Here is an 11,583-nt window from a genome sequence, read left to right as displayed (position 1 = left end):
ATGGTGATGGAGAGGACACTTCTCGCCGCTAGGCAGGGGGATGTACAAACTCTGAAGGTACAATTGGCGGAAAAAGTACTGAATAATAATGTAAAAGACCTTCTCGGAGCTTCCCCAGTGCACCATGCCGCCCGGGCTGGGAAGCTGACCTGCTTGCGGTACCTGGTGGAGGAAGCGGGTCTATCCGGGAACAGCTTGGCCAACAATGGCGCAAGTCCCGCACACGACGCTGCTGCCACCGGTAACTTGGCCTGCTTGCAGTGGCTTTTAACACAAGGTGGATGTCGTCCCGAGGTGAGTCAGGTTATACCTCACACTATTTATGTAGGTTAATGGTCCATTAATGCTTAGGCTAGGGCTACCTAACCCACGACCAGTAAGGATATCCTATCTTAAATGATAGCCTAGTTTTGGCCTCCATCGTCTCACCTACACAGCTCTTCATCTTGCATCAGAGTTACTTCTCCTTTGCACATTTCCCTCAAAAATTAATTAATGCAACACTTCCAAACATGTAGCCTATTACAGGTAGGTAGGCTTATCATACATAGCTCGTCTGCTGGTTGAGTGAGTGTTAAAAACTAGCGTAGAGCAGTTATAACTGCCATTCCCTTTCGTACTGTTCTTAAATTCGTGTGACTAGTGGATAGGCCAATTTGCTTTGCTCTTATCCCAAGCCTGTCTTGTACTAACAATTAATTCTGCCTAACAGTTCGATTAGTTCAATCAGTGGGATTGTATAAAAGTAGGTTAAAGCACATGGCGTTTTCACAAAATTGTGGACGTTTTGAGGTAGGCTACACTTGATGTCATTCCAACACCTATTTGCTTAGTAGTCTAACTTTGGGTCTGAGGGAGAGGATGACGGTCATCCTCACAACTTTATCTGAATTGAAGAGAGTGATATTGCCAGTTTCAAGGTAATAAGTCTCATAATTTGATTAACTGAGACTGGGGGTTCAAGTTTAAATTTGCTGAGTGGCTGAGTAAGTACTGGTATTTTATTTGATATCAACAGATATTTGTTTCAGGTTAAAGGGAAGCCTAATATCAGTAGTTCTGACCAAGCTTTGACTCTTCAGATTTAAGTTTCAACTGTCTGTAATTTCACTTAGTAGGTGAAAGGTAGGCTACTTACATTGTCATTAACATAAACTACAGTAGGTGCAATGGAAGCCTGTTGTCTTGCAAGACATTTTGGTATAATCACTGAGCAAATGGTGTTACAGTATATAGAACCATTTGTTGCAAGAGACACCCCCTCTTAAAAAGTTTCAATATAGAACCCTTTTCCAGTCAAAAAGAACCCTTTAGGATTCCAAACAGCACCTTAGGGAACTGAAAGTGATTCTAACTGTTTTCCTAAGGGTTCTTCTGTTATGAAACGGTTTTCTATAGCACATTTTACAGTATATGTATTCTAACGTCAATGCATGTTGCCATGAGATCTGGTTACACTGCCTTTGCAGTAATCTCACAATTAGTCTCCTCTAATGATGATATAACATGAGAGGGAGCACGATGGAACGTTAGTATGATAAAGTTTAGAATTGGAGGGGTGAAGGATTCACATAATACTTCATTTGAGTTCAAGGTACTATACAGTGTACTGTATATAGTCATACTTTATTTGAGTGATGTGACTGAGACAAGTAGGCTACACTTACTTGAGTGTTATTAAAAGAAGTTAGTAGAGATAGATACAATACTGACTTCAATCTGTCTCTCTCTCTCTCTCTCTCTCTCTCTCTCTCTCTCTCTCTCTCTCTCTCTCTCCCAAGGGAGAAATTTGTCTTGGACCCTTGTATGCCCAAGACAAATTTCTCCCTTGGGAGACAAATAAATACATTCTTCTTCTTCTTCTCTCTCTCTCTCTCTCTCTCTCTCTCTCTCGCTCTCTCTACCCCCCTCCACTCTTAATTGAAGCATTATTTCAAACCAGGAGAAAGTGACCCCCCCTCACAGGCTTTGAGGGAGAAGAATTGAACGCTGGGAAGAGTAACTTCCTTAAGCATCAGTTTTTGATGCTTGGAGGTTACCATTGGTCAGGCTGACCTCATGGATCTAGGAGCCACATAATGTGCCCGTATTAGGGGTACAGCAACGAGAGCCGTCACTACAATCACTTATCTTCAGCATCAGCCTCTAGCCTGAGTGGCTGTAAGAGCATACACACACAACAAAGAGCATGTCATGCCCTTGGCAGTGATAAGAGAGAAGTGAATTGGCTGACATTAGTAAACATCTCTGTTACCATTAATAATGTTATCTATATTGATAAGGTTGGCCAAGTGGGTGGTCTGTGTGGGTTTCCAATTAGTCTCTCATATTGCTGTGCTTGTTTTGTCAAAGAGGTTGCTAGAGGTTACAATACTTGCTTTGGGGTTTTAACCGCCGGTATTCAGTCTGGTCTTTTGTGGTGTACTGGGTGCAGAGGATTCTGGGAGTGTGTCCTGCTCATAGGAGTTCCCTCATCATGGTTTATCAGTGGCAGTGGTGGGATAATCATTGGTCCTAAGTGCCTTCTTGGATTTTTTTGTGGTGTACAGTTTTTAGTTGAGCACCCGCACTATGTAATCCACTTATAGCACCATAGGTGACACTATATAGACTTTTTCCACAAGTTATTTCTTCTGTTCTGAACTTCTGTGTACAGTAAATTATATTTATGGACAATTAGATCTTTCTATCATGTTGGTTCTGCCTTGACCAAACTTTGTGTAGTCTTTAGTAGGGCTGGGTATCGAGTCGAATTTCAAGAATCGATTCGATTCCGATTCACAAGGTTCAGAATCGATTATCACGATTCAATTCGATTCGATACAATATCGATTCGGTTAGTGTTACTAAAACCTGTTTTTTTTAAGCTGTAACCTTAATTACATGACTGCCAAGTTATGCAACACATCAATACTAGGGCTGGGTATCGATACTGATTTCCAAAAATGAATGAATGAATCATTGAATGAATTAATGAACTATTCATACCTTCATTTATTCATTCATTCATTAAATAAAAGATCGATTTTGGGATTCATGAATCGATTCAGAATTGATTCAGAATCGATGAATGGATTTTTTAAACCCAGCCCTAGTCTTTAGTGTGTTCTCGTGAGGCTGAATATTGAAGTAGGCTAATATAACACACAAGGATAAGGTATCATGAATATCCAATGAGGCGCTGTCACAGTCACAGTCTCAGACTTGAAAACATCCCTAATATCGTCCACGTCTTTCCTCTCTCACAGGGCAGGGATAGTTCCGGAGCCACCGTTCTCCACCTCGCGTCCCGCTTCAGCCATCACGAGATCACCGATTGGCTGCTGAAGAGCGGGGAGGCGGACCCTGGAGTTGCCACGGACACCGGGGCCCTTCCGGTCCACTACGCTGCTGCCAAGGGCGACCTCCCCTCCCTCAGAGTGCTGCTGGGGTATTGTCCAAAGTAAGCTACCTCAGATAGTAGATCAATCAATCAATCAATACTTTATTTATATAGCACATTTCCTGCAGATTGCAACGCGATGTGCTTTACAGAAACACGACATGAAACAATAACAGACAGATCAAAACAACAAGACAATACAGCGAGGTGTTTAAAAGGCGAGATTAAATAGATACGTTTTGAGGTCTCGCTTGAACGTCTCCAGGGTCTCAGTCAATCTGAGGCTCTCTGGCAGAGTGTTCCCCAGTCTGGGGGCATAGTGGCAGAAGACTGCCTCTCCATGCCTCTTCGTCCTGGCTGCTGGGACTGCCTCTCCATGCCTCTTCGTCCTGGCTGCTGGGACTGTGAGAAGTTCGGCACCAGAGGACCTCAGGGATCTTGGGGTTTAGGGTTAGGGTTAGTAGGGCTTGGTAGGGCTTGGTATACAGTAGTGGTAGATGCACCCTGAACAGATGCCATTCATGTGAAATAGGTGTCACGCTGATATGACAACAATAATGTAATATTACAGTCAGACATTTTCTTGTGAGTGGTGTGTTTTTAAGGTTTCTGCTGGATCCGTGATAGAATATAGCTGCAGTGAAGGGGTCCAAGAAAGGCCTTTTAGGCCGTTCACACCGTTATAGTCGTATTGGCCTTGAAGCCTATGAGAGCTATATGTCTTCTAGGGCTTTTAGCCTTTTAAACGTTATAGGGCTTGTTATTGAGTTATTATACAACGGTATAGATCCGGTCCATTGTCTCTATTGGTCAGTTTGCATTCCAGCCGTGGCGATAACCACGATGGCCCCACGGTAAAATTGAAATGATCGCACATCTTTTAATATCAATCCACCTCTTATCAGTAGCCGTGGCAGTGTCCAGATCAATGTTTACAAAGATGTGCTGAAGCATTGTCGTTGCCTGGCAACGTTTCCTTTTTCAGCGGAAGTATCCGCAAATGATTAACAAATAGTTCCATTAAAAATACATTTTAAAGTTCGTATTGTCTTTCTTTTTGAAATATTGACGGATAAATGTGGCAACCGTTGTATAAAAGCATTATGGAACAAGAAGCCGGGGGATATCACGGATATCGCCACGGCTAGCGGGGTGTAACGGCGTGTCTCTCAGAAATAACACTGAGCCATGAGCTGCTCCAGAGGCCCCCGTGTCTCTCAGAGATAACACTGAGCCATGTGGCCCCTATGCTCGTTATGGACGCAGGCCAGAGGCCGTTAACAGCGCTGAATGGGCCCTGTGAGGGAGGCCCCTCTCACAGTCAGAAGGTCATAGGTCGTTAATGGGAAATGCTCAAGTTGGAGGGCAGTTTCATAACCTGTACAGTCCCATTTGAACTCTCTCTCTCTTTCTTTCTCTCTCTCTCTCTCTTTTCTCTCTCTCTCTCTCCCTCTCTCTCTCTCTCTCTCTCTCTCTCTCTATCTCTCCCTCTCTCCTTGAGTAACCTGTACAATCCCATTTGAACTCTCTCTCTCTCTTTCTCTCTCTCTTTCTCTCTTTCTCTCTCTCTCTCTCTCTCTCTCTCTCTCTTTGAATAACCTGTACAAGCCAATTTTAACAGTCTTTGAGTTATAAATAAATAACTCTCCAGATACTAGAGGGAGGTAACGATATCAAAAAGACTGCAAGGAAGACGTTCCATGTAGGAGAGGGTAAAGGTAGACCATGTTGTTTGCTTAACATCTAGAGACGTTAATAGAGCCATATCCTATTCCAGATAAGAAGTGGAACCTACGATGATGACAACTAGAGCTGTAAAGGAATAAAATTAAATCGAACTATTGGGGACATCTAGGATGTTCAGTGCGTCTTGTGTACTGGAACCATCAGCCAAGACATGTACGTATTGGTTGCTGTCATAGTAATATAGATAAGTCAGTTTGTAAGTGGTCTGTGACACTGATATCAAGTTTAATAGCAGAGTGTGTTTGCCTGTGGTATTTTGCGTTCGATTTCCTTCAGTGCTTGAGGAGCTACATGTAGCCAGAGCCGCTAGCTTCCGTCACGGGCTAGCAGGGACTCCACTGTTGACCAGGTGCTACCCAGCTACTGAAAGTTTAATCGGCCCCACAGACATGGTAGCGCCTGATAGCATTGTCCCGTTCACTCCTCCCCTCCCTCCCACCCACCCATGCCATTTACCACCGTCTCCAAGGAGACTCACAGTAGCGCTAACGCTAACCAGCGATAAGCTAATGAGGGAAACGAATGCGGACGAACAGAGGGTCTGCTTTCTAGTGGCCTCCTGCATTGTCTAGCCAAGGCCTTTGCTGGGGGAGATAGCTTTCTTGTGTCAAGGTTTATCACACAACATGAACATTTTGTATCACATAGTTCTCTGAGGTAATTGGATTGTTATTATCTGATTGTGTTATTTTGCCCATAAGGAGTCCTGGATCAAATCGTGTTCCACTGGTTTTATGCATTGGGCAAGCTCAATCAAGACAGATAGTATTTGGAATTATTTGAGAAGGTATTTGGTTCACGATTGCCCACGATACACACTCATATGCTGAGGGGAAAGCGTAAAGTCCAATTTATACTCACTAGACAAGTGTCATATGACAAATGTCTATCAACAGAAAATAAATGTTGACTGACATTTAGCATTTATACTTCAGTGACGTGTTTGATCACCTCCATGGTAACTTGCAGACGCGTGGCTGATTGATCCATGGCAACGAACGTGCCTTCTATCTAGCTATCCAATCACAGCTGTGCGACGAAAGTGACCGCGTCTGCGACATTAGAAAGTTCGGTAGGTGCAAGACACCCCTGTCCGACGCAAAAAAGCATGGACAGTGACGTCATTTCTGTCTGTCGACACTTTCAAAAATGTCGAACGACAAAGTATAAATTGGCCTTAAAGAACACATCCCTCGTTTCTTTCGTGCACATTATCAAACTGTGATATTCAGGATGGGCTCAGCCATTTTTCACACTGTTAACTTATGCAAGATGATGTCAAGGCATATATACATACTCATACTCGTATATATACATACTCATGCATATGTAGCTGAATTGGCATTGTCACACTCTGAAAGATGTTGTGTATTATTATAAATTGCATAAAGGCAAAATTGTTACAGTTAACACACGTAACAGTCAACTTCCTGTCATACTGTACAGTGTGGCGGCCATCTTTCTGCGCTCAACAGGCTCTTCCCTGTTGAATTAAGCCAAAAGTGCCGAGGACTTATCTACCATGAACATGCGATCTCTTCAGCTGTCCCTGACGTGCCATCTTTCACTGTGAACACAGAGAGACGGGCGCAGTTCTGGACTAACGCCATTTTAAACAATGCCTACCAAATTTATGGCCCGGCTCAGAATCAGAGAATTGTTCCCTCTTGTCCTGTTGAGCCATAGCAAACAGGAGAATGTGTTGTGTCATCACTCTAGGTAGTGTCAGTACACAAAAGGTCGTATGAATGAGCTGCCAGTGAAAATGTGACAAAACTGTGAGATTGACACAGATGGAAAGAAAGGGGTTATGCAATCAATTAGCGCAGATTAAAAGCTTTGGCCCGGGCTTAATTGTGGCACGAGGTTAAGACAGAGAGGTTACAACCAGGGGCGGTGAAAACCCTGAGACATTCTCCTCTCTTACCATGCTTCCCAGAGGGTGCGTTTCGTGGTAAACAAGGCTCTGAGTCTGGAGCCCGAGGGCGTGGATTAGCCCGATGACCTCACTTTTCCCACGTCCCATTTCTACGGCACACTTCAGTAACATTCGCTCACGGTCACGTGCGATAGCCCATCCAGTCGTTCCCAAAGCGTGAGTCAAATCAAGTTGCATTTATCCAAACTCTATACTTGATGACTTGCATCTCCCACCTCTCTCCAGGTATTCCTCAACATCTTTGTCTGTTTGTCTTCTCGTTGTGTGGTGATTCTCTCACCACATGATGCTCGACGCTTTGTTTTAGGGTTGGTAAATGGTAAATGAACTGCACTTACAGTATATAGCGCTTTTCCACCTTAGCGGCACTCAAAGCGCTTTACAATGGCCTCTCATTCACCCATTCACACACACATGGCGGTAGCTGCCATGCAAGGCGGTAACCTGCTCATTGGGAACAATTTGGGGTTAGGTGTCTTGCTCAAGGACACTTCGACATGTGGACAGTCGGAGCTGGGATTCGAACCACTGACCCTTCGATCACTGAACGACGCGCTCTACCAACTGAGCTACAGCCGCCCCTGGTACAAAGAAACCAAATAATTTCTCCGTTCTGCATTAATACTACTGTATGTAGACAAATTTTTCCTATCCAAGGCTCTTAATTATTTAGACGGGAAAAGCTATTGAGACCGTAATGAGCTTTTATTAGGCAAGGAGCCCATTAGTGTGACAACGTCAATTACTTTGCTTTGTCTTTGTTGCCGTGGACGGCGAGAGGGGTGAGCTGGGGACAGCAGACAGACCATAATAACACATAGTTGGGCAATTTCACTAATTGAGGATGAGCCAGCAACCTTGAACGCTCACACCACTGCACCGTGTTGCTCCATCATTGTGTAGAGTTCACGCTGGTGTCTTCGAGGACTGAGGTATCAACTGATGTTGTACTTTATTTCTACTCGCGTACAAGAATAGCCTCTTTGTTGAAGCCCTTTGAAACCTACACCTGTGCGCGAAATGCACTTCCTTAATGGAAAGTGCCAACGTCTGTGCTTGTATGTTTTGGAGAGTTCCAGTGGAGCCCTCGTTCATAACACAGACATGCATGGTGTGGACTTTGGAGGATGTGTTTTTGCGGATGCGTTATGAATGTTATCACACTAGACTGTTTTTCCTAAACAAATGTCGGGCCTCTCGGCAGACCCTGGTGCGTAGAGGAGCTCCGTTCCTCTTAGGTTTCACTCATGAATGATTCATCCGTCCGCCCACTTCCTGATGACAGAGCTACACATGAGGTCCCCTTCCTGTATTGAAATATTTATCATATTTATACGTTTCCTACGTGTCCTTAGGATGATTTGTTTTTTACTGTTTTTAACCCTGTTTTTAACCCATGTGCACAAGATGCCAAAAGACAAGTTTGTTTACATTCAGCAGGAAATGACCTGTTCAAGGCCGCAGTATGATTGGTTGTTTGTTGAGATAGGTGTGTCAGTGTCTAGCTAGAGGAGGAGCCAACACAACCAGAAGCTTTCTAGGATCTGGGTGTTAGACCTCTTTAAATAAACCAATGAGATATTTTTAAATAAACCAAGGGGGCTTAGAATTATGTTTTCACAATTGTAGCTTTAATAGGACCTTGGCCAGGTCAGCTTTTTGGCTTTGGTTCTAACTCTGCCTTTTTAATCCCATGAGACAAACAAGATGGGTTCATGTTGGCTTTGATAGAAACGGCCCCTCTGACCTCCTTGTGCAACTCCCCACTCCACCCCCCCCCCCCCCACACACACAGACGTCTGGGCAGTCACACTTGCTCGTTGTTGATGCTTGGTTAACCACAGCAGAGTCTGCACCAGGAAACCACTAGAGGGTTAATCCTCTTATGGGACTCATTGCTCACTTGTCAGTCAGTGTCCAAATAAAGCAAGGCCTTATGGGATTTAGAGAGGAAGCATGTGTTCTCTCTTTGACCTCCCTCTGTGACCAGTGGGACCTGGCGGTCCAGGGGGAGACTGCCATTGGGCGGGCTTTGCCAGACGAGGAGGGGCCAGGGGCTTTCGGCCAATGGGAGTGAAGGGCACTGGAGTATGCCCAGCGCAGCAAGCTGCTAATCAAAACACCCTTTCTGATGTTCCTCCTCCTTCTCCACAGTGTTGTCAACGCTCAAACCAAGAATGGTGCCACGCCCTTGTACCTGGCCTGCCAGGAGGGCCACCTGGAGGTGGTCCAGTACCTGGTGAAGGACTGTGGGTCGAACCCGAGCATCAGGGCCAACGACGGCATGACGCCGCTGCACGCCGCAGCCCAGATGGGTCATAATACGGTCATCGTCTGGCTGGTAAGTCCAAGGGAATCTATAACCCGAAAGATCCCAGTCTATAACCTGAAGGATCCCAGTCTATAACCCGAAGGATCCCAGTCTATAACCCGAAGGATCCCAGTCTATAACCTGAAGGATCCCAGTCTATAACCCGAAGGATCCCAGTCTATAACCCGAAGGATCCCAGTCTATAACCCGAAGGATCCCAGTCTATAACCCGAAGGATCCCAGTCTATAACCTGAAGGATCCCAGTCTATAACCCGAAGGATCCCAGTCTATAACCCAGAAGGATCCCAGTCTATAACCTGAAGGATCGCAGTCTATAACCCGAAGGATCCCAGTCTAGAACCCGAAGGATCCCAGTCTAGAACCCGAAGGATCCCAGTCTAGAACCCGAAGGATCCCAGTCTATAACCCGAAGGATCCCAGTCTATAACCTGAAGGATCTCAGTCTATAACCCGAAGGATCCCAGTCTATAACCCGAAGGATCCCAGTCTATAACCCGAAGGATCCCAGTCTATAACCTGAAGGATCCCAGTCTATAACCTGAAGGATCCCAGTCTATAACCCGAAGGATCCCAGTCTATAACCCGAAAGATCCCAGTCTATAACCCGAAGGATCTCAGTCTATAACCCGAAGGATCCCAGTCTATAACCCGAAGGATCCCAGTCTATAACCCGAAGGATCCCAGTCTATAACCCGAAGGATCCCAGTCTATAACCCGAAGGATCCCAGTCTATAACCCGAAGGATCTCAGTCTATAACCCGAAGGATCCCAGTCTATAACCTGAAGGATCTCAGTCTATAACCCGAAGGATCCCAGTCTATAACCCGAAGGATCCCAGTCTATAACCCGAAGGATCCCAGTCTATAACCCGAAGGATTAGAGTCAGAGTTACTAACAGACTTGAAAGCTTTCATAAGCCCTTCGACGCCGGGATAATTGTTTCACAAATCATGATTTTTTTTTTAACTTACACTTTGCAAAGCTTTAGGTTATCAGTGGTATCACATGGCGTTTGCTCATGGTCCGCGGAGCGCCATCCAGTGGGAGGCAGTGGTAGCCTACTGCCAAATGGTTAGAAAAAAATAAAATAAAGTTTGGGAATTTGGGAATTTTATATCTAACTGTACTCAAGAATTCACATATAAATAAAATATGTCAAGTTAAAATTTATAATATCAATGACCGGTTGCGTTTGAATATCACCACGCCAGTCACATCCGTTGGTGTTGAGTCGCTAGCGAACGTTCCCACGGATCTCATGTATTTGGGAAGGTGGTCCTCAGAATTTTTTGACCGATCAAAAGTGGGCCTTAAGTTACAAAAGGTTGAGAACCCCTGATCTACACTATGTTTGCATTAGGCCTCCCCAGCCACACTGGTTGGTTGTGTTTAACCGGATCCGTCAAATCTAATTCAGTCTTTATGGGAACCATCTGTTTGACGGACAACGACAATCCTTCCTTTACGGATTCCATTCCCATCCTTTTCCCAGATAGACAAGTTTTGCCCCGATCTCATGCAGTTTAGTTGTTGTTCTTTTTCTTCTTGTTCTACTTCTTCCTATTCTTCTTCTTCCAATTCTTCTTCTTCCAATTCTTCTTCTTCTTCTTCTTCTTCTTCTTCTTCTTCTTCTTCTTCTTCCTCTTCTTCTTCTTCTTCTTCTTCTTCTTCTTCTTCTTCTTCTTCTTCTTCTTCTTCTTCTTCTTCTTCTTCTTCTTCTTCTTCTTCTTCCATTTTGTAGCCTTAATAACAGTCCCAGGTCAACTGGTAAAGACAGCCGTGACACCTGGCAGGTCCATATCTTTGCTTCTCTCTCTCCCTCCCGCAGATGAGCTTCACGGAGATGAGCCTGGCGGACCGGGACGCCGACGGCGCCACCGCCATGCACTTCGCCGCCAGCCGCGGCCACGCCAAGGTGCTCAGCTGGCTGCTTCTACACGGCGGGGAGATCGCCACGGACAGCTGGAACGGCACGCCGCTGCACGACGCCGCCGAGAACGGCGAGCTAGAGGTGGGGTCTGTTCGGGCCGCGTCCGCGCGCGGAGAAATGTCAACGCGGTGCTCGTATCTGCTCGCCACATTCAAATTCATGTTTGCACATCTGGTACTGGTCAGAGGGGGGAGTGTCTTGTGTCTGGCGATCTGGGTTTGTTTTCATGTAGATGGCCGGTAGTTTCCTAAAT

General features: G+C 45.2%; 1 protein-coding gene across 1 annotated transcript in view; it reads left to right on the top strand.

Moving 5' to 3' along the window:
* The window catches only part of espn (espin), a gene marked incomplete at both ends in the record, with an annotated part of 44,685 nt that continues 33,102 nt past the window's right edge, over positions 1–11,583 (top strand). The window contains 4 exons of the mRNA XM_084436409.1: positions 1–294; positions 3,249–3,442; positions 9,222–9,408; positions 11,229–11,411. Coding sequence (XP_084292535.1) covers positions 1–294; positions 3,249–3,442; positions 9,222–9,408; positions 11,229–11,411 — 858 coding nt within the window. The remainder of the gene's footprint in view (positions 295–3,248; positions 3,443–9,221; positions 9,409–11,228; positions 11,412–11,583) is intronic.

Source organism: Borostomias antarcticus (assembly GCF_949987555.1).
Source record: "Borostomias antarcticus genome assembly, chromosome: 3".
Taxonomy (NCBI): Eukaryota; Metazoa; Chordata; class Actinopteri; order Stomiiformes; family Stomiidae; genus Borostomias; species Borostomias antarcticus.
The sequence above is the reverse complement of the archived record's forward strand: the minus strand, read 5'-3'. Positions and strand labels throughout refer to the sequence as shown.